Source organism: Antechinus flavipes, chromosome 2 (assembly GCF_016432865.1).
Source record: "Antechinus flavipes isolate AdamAnt ecotype Samford, QLD, Australia chromosome 2, AdamAnt_v2, whole genome shotgun sequence".
Classification (NCBI taxonomy): domain Eukaryota; kingdom Metazoa; phylum Chordata; class Mammalia; order Dasyuromorphia; family Dasyuridae; genus Antechinus; species Antechinus flavipes.
Genome location: NC_067399.1, coordinates 644,209,105 through 644,229,976, shown reverse-complemented (window position 1 = coordinate 644,229,976; position 20,872 = coordinate 644,209,105). Strand labels below are relative to the sequence as shown.

At 36.9% G+C, this 20,872-nt stretch overlaps 1 protein-coding gene across 2 annotated transcripts in view; it reads right to left on the bottom strand.

The window, feature by feature from the left end:
* Window positions 1-253: 253 nt before the first annotated feature.
* The window catches only part of ADPGK (ADP dependent glucokinase), a 31,501-nt gene continuing 10,882 nt past the window's right edge, over window positions 254-20,872 (bottom strand). The window contains exons 3-7 of one of the 2 annotated variants that reach the window (XM_051982345.1): window positions 16,313-16,375; window positions 10,733-10,853; window positions 5,099-5,295; window positions 4,362-4,460; window positions 254-1,063 (exon numbers count right to left, since the gene is read on the bottom strand). In XM_051982345.1, coding sequence (XP_051838305.1) covers window positions 512-1,063; window positions 4,362-4,460; window positions 5,099-5,295; window positions 10,733-10,853; window positions 16,313-16,375 — 1,032 coding nt within the window. In that variant the 3' untranslated portion in view covers window positions 254-511. The remainder of the gene's footprint in view (window positions 1,064-4,361; window positions 4,461-5,098; window positions 5,296-10,732; window positions 10,854-16,312; window positions 16,376-20,872) is intronic. The other variant, XM_051982346.1, reaches the window with a different exon arrangement.

Below are 20,872 nucleotides of genomic sequence, written 5' to 3'. Positions count from 1 at the left end.
GGAAGTTTTGCTCCAGTCACTGAGCAATGAACTACTTCCTAGGAGCTGATTCAAGGGTCTTTGACTAGGCTTAAAGAAGGCAGGAGCAAAGGCTGGGTGGCGTGCTCTTCAGGACTGACTTAGAGGGAAACCCTCTTTCCAACTGTCAAGGCTTTCAATTATGCTGAGTTGGATTAAATGAACAATCGGTGATCTTCTGCACAGAAGGGGGGCTTCTTCCCTGCAATGTGCACACACACACACACACACACACACACACACACACACACACACACACACTCCAGTCTTACCAGTAAAGAGCTAAAATTCCTTGATTAAAATCTGAAATACTTCCTGTGCCATTTGCCAATAGGCTGGAATGTGTTGATACGGTTATTTCTTTGGCTATCCTCCAATTAGACCTAGAACTTCCTTAAACATCCTAAATTCTATTTCTTATACCATCTATTGATCTGAAATTCTCAAGCCATTTATAAATTCCTCAGAGGCCCCAAACCTGCCCCTGTTCACATCAATGAGGGTATACTTCAGAATAGAACAGTCCTTCTGCTGAAATCGCATCCCCGAGGCCCACAGTTCGGATGGGATCCTTACAAACCAGGACGGGGGTGAAGTGAAAAGAGATTCCCTCTCGGTGCCACTCAACTACTGGCTCATCTGGATTGATAGACACCTTGGAGCCTGCCTCTGAATGGGAAGTCAGAAACTCTAGGGGAGCCTTGAGGGACACCCGGCTGGCATCGATCGTTTCTGACGCGCAGGCCTGCGTTCCTGCTACCCGGGCTCCTGCAGCCACGGAGGCGAGCTGGTTCCCCCAATGCCCATCCACAGTGGCCAGGATGTGGTAGGCTAGAGTGTGGAAATGGATCCGCGTGAGATCTGACGCTCTCTCTCGACTCCTGCCATGCTCCTTCAAGATCCAGAAGAGAATGTCACTGACCATCCCCACGTCAGGGACGCCACTCCACGCCAGCAGAGATGAGTGAGGACCCGACGCTGACTGGCTAAGGAAGAGCAGCTCCTGTTCATTCAATCCAAGGGAATTCACCAGAGGGAAAACCTGCTAACAAAACAGAACGATAGTTTTCTTCTTGAGAAGAAAAGTTCAGCACAACGAGTCCCTTGAGACCAAGCCTATAATGGAATCACAGGGAAAGAGGGGGCCCTCCCTTTCTCCTTAAAAGATCATAGCAGCCCAGGTGTGTGAAGGGCATGTGAAAAAGAGCCTGACATCACCTGTGAGTCTTGGCCCTCTAACCAACACCCTCAAACTCTGACCTTGCCACACCTGTGCCAAGTAACAGCTCTGGTGAGAGGCTCCATGCTCTGGGAGCCCCTCTTAAGAGCACTTTAAAATGGGGTCTTTGAGGCACGTGAGTGACTAAGTCTCTCGACCAACACCAAACTATCAGATTCTACCTTATAAATAGTATAACTGCAAGTTGCCCCAAACCATAGCTTTTTGGCACTGCCCACAGCACCTAATGGAATCCTTTAACACAAAACAGATGCTCCACAAATGATTAATGTGCTTCCTGTATTAATTACTGAAACGATAGGAATCCAATGGGTCTCATACAGTAGAACAATACAAACCAAACACAAGGGGAAACACTGAGGACATCAGCAAATAAAGATTTACATGAAGTCTGAGATTTTTGCACAAAGGCTAAATAAGACCCAAATTGCCGAATGAGTGAGGGTAAGAACTGGCTAAAATGGAAAGTAATCATGCTCTGGTGAAGCTAACCTCACTCTATCTCATCTCCACCACACATAGCATTGGGACACGCGGCATATGTGAACAGGTCCATTTGTTCATTCAGGAATGAGTGTTTGTGTGTTGAATATAGTGGTGTTTTTGTTTTGTTTTTTAAGGAAATGTATAGGAATTGCTAGCTACCCTAGGATTTCTATGCGAAACTTCTAGGCATTTGTAGTTCTTTTCTTTTTATCATTTATTTTAAAATTTTGAATTCCAAATTCTCTCTCTTCTTCTAGCTCCTTTCCCACTCACTGAGAAGGCAAACAATATGACATCCATTACCCATGTGAAGTTAAGCAAAACTCATCAGCCCTGTTGCAAGGAATAAAGTGGGGGGGAAATATGCTTTAATTTGTACTGAGTCAATCAGTTTTCTCTCTGGAGGTGGATAACATTTTTCAATCCTAAGTCCTTTGGAAGTGTCTTAGATCACTGTACAGATCAGAATAGATAAGTCATTCAGTTGATCATCATAAAATATTGCTGTTACTGCATACAATGTTCTGCTTCTGTCATTTTACTTTGCATAGGTCTATATTAAGTCTTCCCAGATTTTTCTGAAACCATTCCTTCCAACGTTTTTTAAAAGTACAACAGTATCCTTATCATTTAACACAATTTGTTCAGCCATTCCCCAATTGATGAGCATCCCCTCAATTTCCAATTTTTTGCCACTTCAAAAAGAATTGCTGTAAATATTTCTGTATATATGGGTCCTTCTCCTTTGATCTCTTTGAGGCACAGACCTAGTGATGATATTACTGAGTAAAAGGGTTTATACATCTCTGTAGCCCTTTGGACACAGTTCCAAACTCTCTCCAGAATGGCTGCATCAGTTCACAACACTACCAATAGTGCATTAGTGTCCCAAAATTTTCACCTCCTCCCCAACATTTGTCATTTCCCTTTTTCTAGCATATTAGCCAATTTGATAGGTGTGAATCAACAACTAATTAGGCTGCAAGAATTATAAGAGGGAGTGGTAAAGGACCTGGCTTTAGGGTCAAGTAACACTTCCTAATCCATACTGGTTGTGTGACCGGCACTGACCAGCAGACACACAGAACTCTTCAAAAGAAAATAGTCCTGTAGAAAGCATTCTATGAACTCTGATGGATTCCATGATAAACTGTGAATCCAGAAACCTCGAGTAAAACCCAGCACTCAGAGCCTGCTAGAGAGGTGATGAACTTAAAATGCAGAGAGACACATATTTGTGGCTATGACCAATGTGAAATTCGTTTTGCTATCGTGTGAATGTTTATGAGAAGGGTACTTTTGTTTTTCTGTTGCTTCTGATTAACTTGGGGGCAGGGAATAGAAAAGAGAATTTATAAATGCAAAATAAAATAATGAAAAATACATAATAATTACCATTTATATAGTGCTTATATATGTGACAGGCAAGGTTACAACTATTATCTTACCTGATTCTCACAACAAACCTGGGAGATAGATCCTATTATTATCCCTATTTTATAGATTAGACAAACAGAGGTTAAGCAATTTGGTTAGGACACAGCTAGTAAACATCTTGAAGCTGCATTTGAACTCAGGTCTTCCTGAGAATATAGGCTATGGGTTCGGAGTGCTTGACCACTCAGCTACTTTACTGCAAAAAAAAAAAATTACTTTTCAAGTAAAGAAACTATTTAGCCAAACTTCTGAATCATCTTCCTTATGATATATTGTTTCAGAAAAATCCCAACTCTTCATCAGGGTTTTAAGCAAAACCTGGGTATTTTAGGTAAGTAAAGAAGAAAGGATGAAAAAACAACAAAGGGCCATTTTCACTTTATACCAGCTCTTTTTGTAATGATTTAAAAAAAAAAAAAACAACCCTAAAAACTAACACTAAACTTATCATTTGAGGAATGGCTAAAAAGAATTGTGATCTATCAATGTCATAGAGTACTACATTGGGATGAAATGAAGAAAATAATTTCAAAGAGACACAGAAAGACCTATATGAACTGATACAAAATAAGTGAGCAGAATCAGAAGAACAAATGGTACTATGACATCAGTATTGTAAAAATAAGCAATTTTTAGGGCTTTCATAAACTGATAAAGAATGAAATGAGCAGAACCAGGAGAATAATTTATACAATAATATTAAAGACAAATAACTTTGAAAGAACTATGGCTAATACAAGGAACATCCCTAATTCCAGAGGACCAATGATGAAATAAGCTCTTCCTGATAAAGAGATGTGGGGTCTGGGGAACAGAACACGATATACATTTTTGTATACCACCAATGGAGGAATTTGTTTTGTTTGATTATATCTTATTTGTTACAAGCAATTTGTTTTTTCTTTTCTTTTTCCAATGGGATACAGAGAAAATAGATTTCTGTTAATTCAAAAGAAAACAGAGTGGTGGAGAGTGCTACACCTGTGAAATGCCATATACACTTTTAAATAAGGTCACTGCCTTATTACTTTCACTTAACAGTTTTACTTTGTTATAGAAGACCTTTAGGATGTGGGAATAATTCATAAATGTGTGTAATATAAAAATAAAACCTAAAAACAAAATTAAAAAACAAATCAAAAAGTCAAAGGTTCCAACAACATACTACCCTTGGGGTTACCTGATGCATGATATTGCTCATGAGTTCTCGATCAGTCATACTGGCCAATTCTAAGTGAACTGGAATGTCAGTGGGTATATCTGAGATAGAAATCACAGCCTGCAAAGAAAAAAAAAAGAGAGATATAGCATAACTACCCTACAAGGGGCAAAAAAAAAAAAAAAAAAAAAAAAAAAGGCCAAATCAAAAAAACAGGAGGGGAACCTGATAACCAAAAAGCTCCTTTCATTTCTTGCTGTCTGAGATTTCCATGTGTTCAATCAGTGGCGCTGGATGACAAGTACTTCCACACAAAGGGGAACAGTGAGGCTCTGCTGAGTCATTAATATTCCAGGGAAATAAACTCTGTTTTGCATTGTCATTTCTCCCAAATACCCTGGGGGGGGGGGGGGGGGGGACTAAACTAAGACACAGAAGTCATCCAAGTTCTCAAAAAAAGTCACTTGTTTCAGTACAAAACAATCAAGAGCTTGGAGAAAATACTGCTCGCTATACAATGGGTTCTTTCTAGCAGAGTTCAGCAAGAACACGACCTTAGGCTTCTTCTAAGTAAGTTTCTCAGTTAATCAAATAAACAGAATTTATATGCATTCCATATCCAGAATACATACCAAGATGGAGAAACCTCAGGGAGGTTTCTTAGCTAGCCCATAGAAATTTCTTAGCTAACAGAGAATCTTAAGGAACACAAGAGACAAGGCATTTTTGTTAAAATTTGCAAAGGCTCTAAAATTTACCTCTAGAAGTCTCTTCTTCTGAATCTCTTTGCTCTGTCCTTCCATCATATGCAATCCAGAGAGGACCACAAGATCTGGTTGAAACTCTTCAAGACTGGACACAAATACTTCCAGCTTATTCATAGCTCCATTGGACAGATCATGGGAGAAGATGAATCGGTTGGCATTGGGTGCAGTCAACTGTCCCCATTGCTCCCCTAGACCAGCCCAGACACCATAATGGAAAGAAAAGGAAAAATCATTTAAATCTCCTCATTTGGATATAAATTGTAGCTTTCTTGTTAAAATCTCAGTTCTAGGAATAAAAATAAAACCTCTTCAGGACTGCTGTACCATTCCAGTAAAGAACGTATTTAGAAGAACAGTCCAAGAATGGAGGATTGGAACTGGGGACAGTGGAACACTTATCCATCACTTTCACTCTGCTGGTCTTTTATACTTGCTGTCACTTTTCCCCTTGCTTTGGTAAACGAGTAGAACAAGTTTTGAGAGAAGTGACAGCAATAATCATATGGTTAAAAACACACTATCATTTTTGCCTGGTTTATTTTTTTTATCTTTATTTTTGCAAAGTAGGCACAGTTCTAAAAGTATTCCTTTTTCTTAAGATTCCAGGTAAGCTCTGTTAAGCTCTCTAATTTTAGAAGTGAGGATTAAGCTAATTTTCCCTCCTTCTCCAAATATCAACATTTACCTGGGGATTGATCTGCCACATAAGCAAACAATTTAGTCCCTTCATACTTGGCAGAGGGTAGTTCCCTAATGGTAAGAATCTGAAGTCCTTATCCCAAACCTATCTCCTCTGTAGAAGCCGTCCCTAACCCCTGATCACCAATCTAAAGAACGCACATTTGGCATGTCATTAAATACAGCCTTGGAATACCTCTTCTGCTGCAATCTTGGACCATGACTTTAGCTCAAGGAACAAACATGTCACTCCCCATTTTTTTCCTACCCACTTTAGAAGTTAACCCAGAATTTATGGCTAAATTTGGATGAGGAGAAGCTGTACATATCATCTACCAAGTAGAGCTTCAGGAAAACATTACTGAACCCTAAAGCTGCAAGGGAAGCAGCACATATTTGAGTTCTTGACATTGCCTCATTTTTCTGCACTATCCCACAAATCAAGCTTTAAGACACATTCCAACCTTGATTTGATCCCCAATGCACATCCTAAAAAAGTCAACAAAACAAGATATGCCTGGGATTCATTCAAAGAAAGGATACTTAGCCCTGGATTTCATAATCAAACCTAAGACATTAAAAAGAATTCATCATAGCCACCGTGTGCAAGTGGCCCTTAAGCTTTTAGCCCAATTGACAGAGATAAGGTATTTCAGGAGATGGGGATAGACTCTTGACAGATATTAACTTCTTACCCAAAAAAAGTCTATGTTTAGGAAACCCAAAATACTGAGGTGAGGGGCTGTGAGTTTTATGGTTCTTTTTTCCCCGCTCCCATTTTCAGTCAAAGGTGAGGACTCTAGAAGAAAAAGATTACAGAGAGTGAACAGATGACTAAGTAGATGGTATCATCAAAAGAATGGGATCTGGTTTTGTAGACCATGATTTAAGATACTAAAACAGTCTTTTGGCTGGTGACAGAAAATAATTCAAAAACTGGGAAGAATGTATTTGCCCAACGACTTGCCAACTTGTTTAAGTAGGCTTTAAACTGAAAACTGGATGTGGAGCAAGAAAAATGCCTACATGAAACTCACATATTAAAGACAGCACAGAAAGAAAATCCAAGTAACTCACAAGAGAAATGTTGGGAAGAAGTCTGGGAACAAAAAATTATGCTTTTATATGTCTATTTACTAATATACAGAGTAACATTGAGTGAACTTGATATATTTTAACCATAGGAAATGAAACCTCATTAAGTATCAAGAATATTTGACAGAATGAAATATGGCATTATAAAGTGATTTCTTCCTCAAAAGAAACATCTACAGAAAGATCATCTAAGGGCACTGTATGTCAAGAAAATCTAGACCTTAGGGAAATTTATAGAGATGAAATAGAAAACATTTGACACTATTTAGATGAATACCAAAAAGAAAACGAAAACTATGGAAGCATACTACAGACCTGTTTGGCCATTTGGGAGGAGATAATGATGAGTTCTTTGTACTACTAATAAAATTGGCAGAGAATCAAGGAGTAGTAGTCATGGGAGAATATAACAAGACATCTGTTGACAGTCTCATTCTGCTAAAAGCAAAGCATCTGATTCATTCCTGACTAGCCTCCTTGAAAATATTTCTTAGGAGAATAAAAGAAATGGGAGGAAGTGAGATTCTGAACTTGAAAAAAAAAAAATCACAGAATTTTGGGAGTTGGAAGAGATCTCAGAGATTGGTCATCTAGTTCACTCATCCCTGAATGCATATTAACTAATTATATATAAAAACTTGGATTAAAATATAATTTTTAAGAGAAATAGATGAAATGACACCTCCTAAAGTTAACAGGAATCTGGCATCTGGGTGGAGGGCAATAATCTGGTCAGACCTGCTGCTTTTTGGCAGCCCAACAGAGGATGAGCTAATTAAGGTAGACTGCTGCATAGACAGCTCCTGGACTAAAAGGAGGAGCTGTAGGAGTAAAGAAGGCAGAGGTGAGATGGGAAACAAGATTCTGTACCTAATCAGGTCCGCAGAATGAGGGGGAGAGAGTGAAGAGCAAGGTATAGGTATTCTGGGAGATTAGAATAATCACAATAATAGCTACTATTTCATAGGGCTGTAAGGTCTGGAGCTGACCATATATTCTCTCCCTAGATCCTCATCCCTGAACTGTGAATGAAATATCGGTGCTATTATCATAACTCACATTGTACAGATGAGGAAAAGAGGGTTGCATTGCCAGGAAAAGCCGAGGCCTCGTCTGACCATCAGACTCCCCCCACTATCAGGTCCAACACTCTGAACTAGCATGGGGATGTTAATGACCTTGACCAAAAAAAGGGAGTTCAGAAGAGAGATTTAGGGAGAAAGATGATGTAATGAGATGCACCCATGAAGACTGCAAAGCAGCCATGCCTTGTGCACATCGGGCTCTACTGTCTATGGCACCTATAGGTACCATGTATTTTCTAGCTTGTTCCTTTTCCTGCTGCGTTATCTGAGAACATGATGGCCAGTACAGCTTTTCTGCACTCGGCTAAGATGTAATCAATTCTACTTCAAAACTTCCATTTTAACTCTGCCATCCTTCTCTAGTTTTGTACATAAATTTATATCATTTACATCCACAATTATGATTAAGTTTATCCTCTGTCAAAGCCTATTATATTTTTTCCTAATTAAAAAAAAAATCAGCATTAGACATTAATGAGTTTATGCTATATAGAACAATGTCAACCTTCTGTTTCCTATCAGCCCTAGATATGGTGCCTCCCTCCCACCAACCTATCATCCTTTAAAATCTTAAATCATATCAACGTAAAGGTCCTCATAATTCAGATGGAAATTACAGAAACCCTGGGGGAAAGTGAATGTTGTCTTAAGAATTGGAGTTTGTTCACTTAAACTCAATGTGTAAGTTCTTTGGCAAATAAGATTAATGGCTTGCAAATCAGACAACTCAAAATGTAAAACAGTAAGCAGTAAAATTCAATTGCACTACAAAAGCAAGACAATCATAGGTATTAGCTTAATTAAGCTTTCAAAATATCAAAATGAATTATCATGGTGATTCCACAGGAACTGAACATTTTCAAAGCAATTTATCTGCCTCTACACATAAATTTTTTGGGCATTCTAACCCTTCCTCCTCAGAAGAGCTCTATGATTATTGATGTTAGGAAAAGTTTTAAAGACAAAAGCTAAAAGCTTTTTTAAAAAATACTTCTTTGAGAAGAGTAGGAATCAGTAAAGAAAGAATGAAATTGAGACATTTCTACAAAAATCTAAAAATATCATTTATCTGAGGATGGGGCCAGATTTCTTATTGTAAGCAGACTAATTGTAAAGTTCTTGCCAGATGATGATGGTTTCAACTCTCTTGCTTTTACTCAAACTTCACGTAAGGTGGAATTTGTAGCTAAACTATTTGAATTAGGAAAATGGATGTATAGTCAAGAATAACTCAAGTTATTGAATTAAAAATTTAAGTAATGCTAAAAACATAAAAAAAAAAAAACATAGAAGAGACCTCTTCTTTCCTTTCAATGAAGGAAAGCATAGAAAACAAAGGGTAGATTGTTCATTCTCCCAGGGGAATGTGAAGAAATTGATCATGTAGTTTGGGATAATGTACTCACTCCAAAATGCAGAAACAGAAGAATTGATCATCTAATCAATTCTGGACTATAACATAATTCTACCATTAAATGTAGTAAGATTACTCTGGAGCTGGCCTCTATACCTCAAAGGAGGATTTTTTAATTAACACTGAGGATTTTGATCAGTACTTTCTACCATACTTTTCATGTAAGAAGCTAATAATGTTTAAGCACTAATTATCCTTACCACACCTTTGTGAAATATTCAGTCAACAACAACTTGTTTCACAGTTATGGGAATTAAGGCAGGGCAAGACTAAGACTCGTTTATCATCAAATGTGAGTCACCACACCAAATTTAGTTCTCAATTGTAAGGGCATGTCCTTCTTGAGTTCCTGATCAATTCTGGTAAGAAGCTCAAAGAAATCTCAGGCTAGAAAAAAGAGTTCTTTTTTGTACTTGGACAAATACTATAATTCATCATACAACACTGCACATCGGAATAGGAGTTAAAATTAAACTGGCATTCTTCCAGTTGCTTGGTTTAGAAACTGTTCACTAAAATATACTTTTTGTACTCCAGTGAATACATCACTCTCTTTAGGGTAGACATGAAGAGTCAAAAAGTTTGTTGGAATGAATGTAAAGTAGTGAAAGGGAAGGGTACAATAAACATGGGAACTACTCTACAGAGAAGAAACTAATATGTGTTTCAAGAAATTTAATGCCAATCCAGAAACTGATACCACATGCAATTCATCATTCAGGATCAAATTATACTCCTTTTTATTAACACTGTAAATAATTTGGGGGCTAAATTTCTAAATCTTTTAAGTAGCTTTCCCTTGATTCCTTTATAAACAAATTGAAAAAATAACTAAAGTTAAATTGGATATTCATTTTTTCATCTTTCCATTCACTTCTTCAATCACTAATAATAGCAATAATAAATAGCAAAATAACCATAACAGCCCAGATAACCAATAAAGTTTTTTAATTATTCAGAGCCGACAATAAATGGTCAGATGAGTCAGGTATATAAGAGATAGCAAAAAGTAAAATCTTTTTTCTTTTTTTAACAATCAATTTGTAGAATTGCGTCTCACACTGCATAATGTCTTATCAATAGGGGAAAGCATCACAAGTTTGAAATAGTATGCAGTGATGGTGTTACACACTTTGAATTTCTCTAATACCTTGGGTTTCAAAAAAAGGATTTTTTCTAGATGGCCCAACTCCCCCAAATTTCCCTGAGACAAAGATAAAAGGTACTAAAGACAAAGCTTTTTAGTTCTATAATTATTTAAAGAATTCAAAGTCTACTTTATTTCTTTAAGCTGCTAATGACAGATACTTTTAATGTGGCTCAGAAGAGAAACTTATTAAGCATTTTCATTACCTGCTTGATACTCCAGAATGAGATGGAACTCATCTATTTCTTGCATTGATTCTGGGGGAACAACTATATTGTCGTCAAGAAGTTGATGTAGCTTGGGGCCAACTGGACCACAAAGAAGAACCTGGAGAGAACCAAAATGAAGTCTATCAAGAGGTTCTTTTCCCAATAAATTTAAGTTCTGATTGCTAAAGCACACACAATTCAATCCCTCTACTAAAATATACCACTGTGGTTTGGAGGGAAAACTAATGACAGGAAGCATTATCATTAAGAGAGGTGATTTTCCTAGACTGTTCTAAGGAGGTAGTAAGTCAAGGGACTAGAAGCAAAGATGGGAAATCACAGACTCCACAGATAATAGATTTGTTGTTAAAGCAAGATCTCCATTGTAGCCCCACTTTTACTCTCTTCCTTTTCCTAAGCCACCAAACACGTGTAGGTAGAAGAGAGAATACCAAATCATACTACAATCCTCCGTTTCACCAGACACACCAGCCCAAAGGTACTAAAGGAAAACTGATCTGTTTCAATTTTAGACAAGTAGAGAAAAGGTGTCTTGGTAACATAACATAATTAATGACAACTTGGCCTAATTTATACAATTTCTTTTTAGGGTTTTTTTAAAAACACATATGTACTAATCTTCAAAATAAGGGAATTGTCTAGACACACGTCAATGTAGAAAAGAAATGGAAAATGTTATGAAATCTTCCTAAAATCTGCTCTAACCTTAGGCTCCCCTTGCCTTTCTTATTGTAAATCATCTCATAACTGCCAATGTACCTCAGTTCTGACAAGCTGCTTCCTCTGCTACTCCAGTCTTGGGACTCTCTCAAGCAAATAGTGTGGAATTCTTTGGTGGCTGTGCAACACAGACAAATGTCCATTAGCATGAGCAATGGCCGAACAAGGACTGTCATGTCCAAAAGGTGATGAACAAGTATCATATTAACATCTTTTCAAATGACTAAAATAAGTTTAGAATTTGCTACTTGGCTTACTGTTTTTTTCAATGAGTAAATATTATAGCATTTTAATAAAAGCACATACTAAGAAATAAAAATTAAGATTTCATAGGATTAAAATATGCTTTTCTTCCCTTCCTCCTTTTATCACACCCATATATCAACACTGAAGGTATTCCTGGCCTCAACTAGGCACCCTATCGCTTGGCCCCATAATCTCTACATTAACTTTCCATACCACCAGTTCTCTGCTAGTCTGGGTTTTTGTTTTTAATTTTTTTAATTGCTTTATTTTTTTTTCTGGTTATACATTAACTTTATTTAGATATACATTTCTTTATGAATCATGTTGGGAAAGAAAAATCAGAACAAAAGGGGAAAATTTGGTTTTGTTTTTAACAAGAAGCTACAAGTTACCTACTCTTACGGAATGAAATAGCTATTGGTCCTCAGCCTTCAGAGATTTGAAGAATCACAGTTCCTGATCACAGTTAAAAGGGATGAAGAGATCATTTAATCCAAATCAAACCCTTGCAACACTAATAAAAAATGGTCAACTAGTTTCTGGTGAAGATCTCCAATCTCTTTGATTGTTCAGCAGCTCTTAGTTATGAGTTGAAATCTGCTTCTCTGCAACTGATAAACAGTCTTCCTAATTCTACGTGATAAATCTCATCCCTCCTCTTCCTTGACAATCCTTCAGATGCTTGAAAACAGTAGTCACATTCCTCCATATTTTTTTCTCCAGGCCAAACTCTTCAGTCCTTAAAGCTATCTTAAAGCATGATCTCAAATGCTCTAATATCCTACAGAACTTAGGATATCCAAATCTTGTTCCCCCTGATACACTGTATTCCCCAAAATGTGGTATCCTAGACTGAATATTCAAGGTGTCAACTCATGAAGGCAAAATCCAGTAGGACTATCATTTACTCAGCCTTCTATTCATGAAACCTAAAATCACATTAATCTTTTTGATCAAGTCACAACAACTATTTACACTAAGCTTGAACTCCACTAGTTCCCAGATGTTTTCTAATACCTGTAGCTTGCTCCATATTTCCATGAAATTGACTTCTGATTTCATATGTAGGATTTTTCCACTTAATATCACTCAAGCCTATGGTGAATTTTTTGGATCCTTATTTCTCATTGTGTTATCTAGACTTCCAACTTTTTCTCATCTCCAAGATATGAACATGTAATGTATGCCTCCATACAATTCAGCAATGAGTATTTAGAAGAGAAAAGCAGTGCTTCATTAGATTTCTCAACCCAAGGAAACATGGCTCTATTTAACAATTCTTTAAACCTGGTCATTCAACCAGTTCATAATCAACCAGATTGTATTATCATCTACTCATATCTGTCCACAGTATAAAAATAAAAAATTGTAAAACAGTCAAATGCTTTTTAAAAAGTATCATTTTTTTTGTATTTATGTAAAACATTTCCATATTAGTCACTTTGTACAAGACTTGAATAAAAGAAAATGAAAGAAAAAGTGAAAAGCAGCACATTTCATCTATATTCAAACAATATAAAATTTTTAGTTTCATCATTAGTCCTTTTGGAATTGTCTTGAATCACTGTATTGCTGATCCTCAGTTCTTCATCACACAATACTGCTATTACTATGTATAATGTTCTGGTTCTGTTCATTATGCTCGACTACCCACTACGCTACTTGAATTTTGGGAGCTACCTAAAATCATCATTAAGGAAAATCAAAAATTTATCAGCTGCTCTGCTTCCAGACATCTGGATAGTTGAAGTGCCCCCCAAATGTCTCCATACCATATAAATGCTTCCTGAGCTCCTTTCCTTATCTCTATCCTCTTTTTCCCTGGGTGATTTGTAGGATATTATCATTACCACAGTGCATCCACCTTCCCTTTCATTAATTTTCATATCTAAATGCTCTACATCATATATTTCTCCCCATTTCCTGGAATATTAAGATTTTAGATTACACATACCCAGATATGATTCTGTGTGTGCAAATCTGTACACACATAGAAAATCTTAATACTGAGCTGCTCTTCTACATTTTTATGTAAAATCTTAATTCTAAGTGTTAGTCTATAGCACTTTTATCTGAGCTATACCCACTGAATAAACCATACTTCTAAAGGAAGGCTTGTATAGAAGAAACAAATGGCACCACTGAGTACACACACATGACTGAAAAGGTCATCAAATAACAGAAAGAAGGGGATATAGTCAATTCTTAAACTGGTATCTCTGGAGTATTTAAAGAACCAAATGATGGCTTCTAATTCAGTGGGTAGGTATTCTATACCAGGTTTATGAAAAGACATGTGCAAGAATTATACAGGATAAAAAGGCATGGATGGGCTGCAGGCTGGATTGGTGATGATGGTGTCCAGCGACATCTGATGAGGCTGAACTTCCTTGCATTAAGATTTAAAGTTCAATTTGTCATCTAGATTTTGCAAAATGGCAGACCATCATATGAGATCAGTGGCTTTATAGCCATTTTTCTGTCTGAATATTGTTGTCAGTGAAGTGTTCATCTACTTTGCTGATTTTCTTTTCCCCATGTTGTACTAACTCCTTTGAGTTAGGTAGCTTAGTAGACACACAAAAGGGCAGCCTTCTTCCTCCCTTTCTATTTTCAGATTAAAGTCCTCTTAATGAATTTGGAAAGGCTCTAGGAAATACATTTGTCTGGCTCTTATTAGGCATCTTTAAAACATCCCGGGACAAAAGTCCACCAATTCATATTGTTACTAGTGGTCCAGAAATCCAAATTCAATTTCTTAAACACCATATTCTTAATCGGTTATTTTTTCCTTCAATATGATTTCCTCTTCTAGAGCTCAACCTTCAATGGACAGCAATAAAAATAATAGTCTAAACTTCTCCTAATGTATTCAGTTTGTTGCCCAGAACTTTATAGTCTTCAGCTGGTAGTACTATCTATCCCCCAACTACACATCATTAGCAAAGATACTGGAATTGTCCACTAAATCTGATTAATCATGGGAGGCAATTTCATCCCTGATACAAACCCCATGAAGACAGAATACTTCTGCCAATACATGACTGCCAATATATGACTCGTCTTGCTATCCCTCAGCAGGTTACCATCCCCCTACCTACTGCTTCTTTCTTCTCCTAATCTGTACTAGATAAATGCTCTGTGGAAAGAACCTATGAATCCGTATCCACACCCTGTACAAGAAATGCCTCTTAGATATGACTCAGAAGCTTCATTATTCCTTTCTTTACTGTCACATTATTTCACCCTTCAGTATCTTGACATGGGTTTAGGTTCTCCATCTTAAGACATTTTGTCCCCTTCATTTTTTCCCCCCACATCATGATTTTTTTTTAATCAGTCCACCCACTTTCAGAGGCATAAAAGCAAGTTAAATATAATTTTCTGAATATCTTTTTGGTTCTCTAAAATTTGATATTATCCTAGGGCCTCTCTGAGGGCTGTTCCTTCAAAAATAGCTTTGGGCAGGCAGAGAAGAGGGGAAAGAAGCCCCTCCAAATTCAAAGATGGCTCTGAAGAAGGCGATTGCAGTGATTCATTTTTATTTGATCCAGAACCTTCCAAGTTTCCCAAACTCAGAGAAAGTCAGTTGGACAGTCTTTCTCATGATCCTCATGCCTGAGAGTAACCTCATGAGCCTTCATCTGATAAACTTCCAACCAAATCCAAGGAGTATGTATGTAAAGGGAATGGTCTTGAGTTACCTATTTTTATCTGGCTCCATGCCTGTCCCATTTCCTCCTTCTATAGGGTCAATGATATTCTTAGTGCTCTATCTAGTTTATCAGTTTTTTGGCTTTTTTTCACTCCTCACTGACAGAGTATCTCCTAAATATCTGAGATTTCCACTTAACTTCCCAAAGGGAGTGAAAAGGGGAAAAAATTACCACTTGATAATGCTGATGGCTCCAAACCCCTCATTTTCCTAATATTTAACCAGATTCAATTCTTGCTATTCATAGGACACTCTGTCAGATTATAAAGTATCACTCTTGCTTTCCAATCCTACTACCTTAATTCAAGGTTTAATTATTTTACAACTGGATTCCAGGAATAAGTTGGCTGATCGACAACTTCATATCATAAACATACAACTTCTATCAGCCTTTTCTTTTTTAGTCTTCCTAAGCTTTAATAGCTCTTCTCTGGTTTACTTACTAACTCAGCATAATAACCTAATAAATTTGCAACAAAAAAGAAAGAGGGACAAGGTCCCATTCTAAGTCCTCAGTAGTATGAAGGGATGCACTCATTGTGCTCATAGCAATAATCTTTCTCTGATGGCCTTACAGATGCCAGTATTACTTTCTAAATTCCTCAAGTGAAACAGATTTCAAGAAATTCTATCAAATGTATCATCCTACACTCATTTGACTCTTAACTCTTAACTTTCCTGTCAAATATACTTGCTTAAATCACTCATATGATTGGTAACTACTGGTCACCAAAGATCTCTTTCCTCCCATTAAGAAAGTATATTAAGCAGAAAAGAAAGCTATGGGAATGTGAAACTTTCTGGAATGCTTAATCACAAAACTATGGAAATATTTGTGAAAGATATTAAAGTTTTTATAGGGAAATTTGACTTACCTTCAAATCTGAATTTGCTGCAAGTTTCTGCCCAATTAAAGCTGCATTTCCTCCAACATAGTGCTGTAAAATAGTTCATTTAAATTTGTTAAAGTGATTTGTAAATAATTTTTTTTACTAAATATTAAAAATATAATTGGATTAATTTTTATGCACTCCTTCCTGAGTTTGATAGGTATTGGATGAGCTTACTGATTCACTCGAATAGCAGAATGCCTACTATAATTAAGGAACTTTAAGATCAAGCAGCACATACTATCTTTCTATTAAATGATCTATTTCTTGGGCATATATTCTGAAATATGGCCTTTCAATTAAAAAGACAAAAAGAAGTATTTCTTCTTTAACTGCTATAATTAAAAGAATTTACTAACTGTCTTGGGAAAATGATTATAAAGTGAGCTTCAAACTGCTTATAATTAAGGATATAGTATTTTCCCTCTGCTAATTATACAATAGGATTTTATTAGCCTAGAAATGGTGCTAAAACATATGCAATAATTGTCAAAGAGCTGATCTTACCTTTTTGGTCATAAATAAAAGGGAAACTGATCGTCTATACAAAAGTGCTGACGGATCCTTTAATGGTAAAATCTAAAGTCCCCATAAGTCAAATTATTGAAGAAAGATTGAATGAATCATGTCACATTAATCTCATAGAATATTCTGGTGTTGTAAGGCAAATGCCAAAACAGATAAAGTACTGACTTCAGACTTAGGAAGAGGTGGGTTCAAGTCTTGCCTCTACCTACTGGCTCTGTGAGTCTAGGCAGATCACTTGACCTCTCAATGCTATAGGTAGCTTTCTAAGTTGATAAAATGCAGAGCAGATTCTGCTTGTGAAAAGGCAAAGAAAAAGGAGGTAGCATGTCATGTGGGGGGGGACAGCAAACAGGCAATAGGGAAGCCCTGAAGATTCTTGAGGAGGGAAGAAACTGCTTTCAGCAGTGCCACAGTTTGGGAGACAGGGAGGGAAACTATTTTACCATATCCTTCCCTCCCCCTAGCCATGGCTTTCTTTGTCCAACATGGGAATTCTTAGTTATCTTTCCTTCTTGGTGACCCATTTACTCTTTCTTAATCTTCCTCGGGAATTTCACAGATGAAAGAAAGAAACATTCTAAATCTCCATTTTAAAAGGTGTCAGGGACTTAAGGGGAGGAGGCCCATCAGACACTCCTGAATTAGAGCTTTCCCTTCCCTTCCCTAGAAGAACAGCTCAGATCCTAAATCCACCATGCCACTCAGGCTGATCAATGAAGTGTCTTGATCAAATTACTGACCCAGAGGTGAAGGAGGGTGGGGATGAGTTCAAGGCTGCAAATTTGTGTGAAAAGGACAGGTGGGGGGCCTTTAAAAGGAGGCAAATTATAGAAAAGTTAAGTCTGGGGGCAAAATAACAACCTCTATTTTGGATAAGTTGAGTTTAAGATGCCTGTGGGAAATCCCGGTGAGATTATCTAACAAAGAAGTTGCTAATGCAGGATAGGAACCCAGGAAAGAGTTGAGAGTTTGCTGTATAGATCTGGAAGTTATCTGCATAGGAAAAATACTTGACTCCATGGGAGTTTATAATATCACCAAGAGAGAGATTTAGAGAAAGTAAAGAAAAGGCCTTAAAACAGTTACCAGGGTATATTGAGGACAGAACATGGAGGATGATCTAGCAAAGGACAGTTGACAAGTTGGAAAACCAGGAGAGGACAGTGTTGCAAAATCTAACCGAAGAGAAAGTATTAGTGTTTAAAGCAGCAGAGAGATCAAGATGAAGACTGAGAAAAGGTTATTGGATTCAGCATTAAACAAATCACTGCTAAACTTGAAGACCATTTTCAGTATGAAGACCATTTTCAGTAGAGTAGTGGAGTGAGAAATCAAATTTCAAAGAGTTGAAAGTGGGAAGGGAAGGAAATGAAGGCAATGCGTATTGAAGGCTAAAAAGGAAGACTCTAAGAATATATATTTTTTAATTACTCTGAGACGCAGCATGACATGGTGGATAATGTATTAGACTTGTATTAAGAAAGACCTGGACTCATCTAACCTGGCAATACAAGCATATGACCTTGGGTACTCTAAGCCTCTGTTTCCTTACCTCTAAAATGAAAAGTGTTACGGTTAAAATAAGGTAAACTGAGACAGAAAGATCCAAGCAAGGTCAATTTATTAGTAAAGTGCAAATATCAATAAAGAGGACCTCAGCTTCCCCAGCTAATCTGAGACTTCAAGTAAAGGATACAGCTCTTATAGATCTGCAAAGTACAGAAAAAAAAGCTGACCTTCATAGGCAAGGAATAAGTTGTAATCGGTTAAAGAGCTAGACTTCATGAAAGGTAAAATTAATATACCTGATTACAGAGCTGAGGAATGGACAATAATACGATTGATCAGAAATTGGAAATGAGGTGCTAGCAACAACCCCCTCCTTCCCTTTTGTGACTAAAAAATGTTCACCATTTGAGCCTAGCTAAAAGAATAGAGATAGTAGTCCTGATCTCTTTGAAGAGCAAACCAGACATCCTTGAAGGATAGCTTGATAGTATAAAGATACTAGACCAGACTCCCTTGAGGCACAACAGAACAGTGATTAGCAGGAGAACTAGATTCTAAACTTAACTCATTGGCCCACTACATTTGTTACAGGACAAAATTAATTAATTTTAAATAGGTTCAATTAAAAACAGAAATAGAATCAATCTGTTCATTTCAAGGGGTTGGACTAGATTACCTTTAAAATTCTTTTTAGTCCTAAAGTGGTAATCCCTGGAACTTAGTAAACAGTGTCACAGAAAAAAATATGTTTTATACCAAACTCTGAAAATTATTAAGACTGAACCTTCAGCATGTTTGCAGGCAAGAAGGAAGGAGCCAATAGATTAGAAGATAATGAAGATTAAGGAGATAAGACCACTGACAGGGCATGCTCCTACAGGACAAAGAAGGGGATGGATCATGAGAACAAGTAAAGGAGTTGGCTTTGGACCATTCTTTTCTCAGACTAGAGTAATGGCAGATGAGAAAGAGGAAATTTTAAGTACAGAATGGAAGAGAAGTTCATTTTCTCAGCAGAGGGAAAGATGAGACTGCTAAGAAAGAGAGGGACTGAGGAGCATCCACAGAGAGTCAAAGAATAGAAAAATTGCTGCAAAACCATGTCAGCACAGTTGGCATTTTAGCAGTTGTAAGATTTTCTTCCTCCAGTGATATACAGGAATGGGGGAAACAGATGGGGAAGAGGGAAAGAAGAGACTTAAGCATCTAGGACATGCGGTCAATAAAATCAAACATAGAACACAAGGTGAAATTCAAATGAAGTGGGACAGCCTACAAAGAATCCTTTCTCCCTCCCTCTTGTATAAATATTAAGATACTATTAATGTCTTTATCTGAAGCCTTTGGACTAATCTGAAAGAGAATTTGTATCAATCTTTCTTTAATTATATATTCCAAAAATATTCTGCCCTAAATCGTTTCCTCCTCTTACCAAAGAACTAACCATTTCCTTTGAAGCAAAAAATTTAGAAGGAACTTGGTCTTCTCTTTTCAAAGCATTTGGGACTAGGAAGGAGGGAGGGAACAAACGGACTTCAAAGAACCCTAGGATGATTTATACTCAATATCAGCATTCTTTTTACCTCTTTCTGAAAAAGAGAATCCTTCAAATGGCTGAAAAGGGAAGGAAGGGTTCTCCAAGACTGCAATCTGTTAATTAAACTGCTGACTAAAATCTTAACTTATATTCAGTCTCGATAGTGGAATTTTGTCTATTGTCTGGGAAAGCTGTAAGTTGTAACTCTGAAAAACTTGTAATAGATTTCCAAGGGCATGAGAGATCTATGAGAGTTTAGGCTTTTCTTTCTCTATGGAGAAAGATACTTGGAATTCTTTAATCTAAAATGAGTGAAAATCGTTTCTGGCAGGAATATATCTAAAATATAGAGTACAGAATTATCTTCCACAGATGAAAGTGAGACCAGAACAGGGAAAATGGGACTTGGAGAATAGGGAATGAAATGACTGAAGATGGCAGAATTAAAAATACTTTTTAAAAATTCATATCCAATCCCAGCCAATTCTTGTGATTTTAAGATCATCTAAGAATTCTGAGACTAAAGTACATAAGCCTATTTTAAAATTTTTAACAGTATTTCAAAATATTGTTCGCCTTTGTAATTCTATGTATTTTATTTTATGCAACATGATTCTGATCAATCCCCACAGGTTTCATCAGATCATCAAAGAAGTTCCACTTTTGTTTAAAACACAGCCAAGTACTGCTCATTTATGAAGGAGACTACTATAAAAAGAGGTCTGAAAAGTAGATTGAACTGTGACAATGGAGGGATTTTAATGGTAGGGTAAGTACATTTCATTTGATAGACAGTGGGAGGTATGGTCTCAAGAGACATAGTTATAAGTTAGATGAGTATTTGTTAGGGTTATTGTAAATGGCAGTTTTTCTGATTGGGGAAAGATTGCAATAAATCACTTATAGTATCCCACCTAATTCTTGCTCTTTTTTAAGCCAAAACCTGTATTTTAGAAGAAAATAACAGCAGT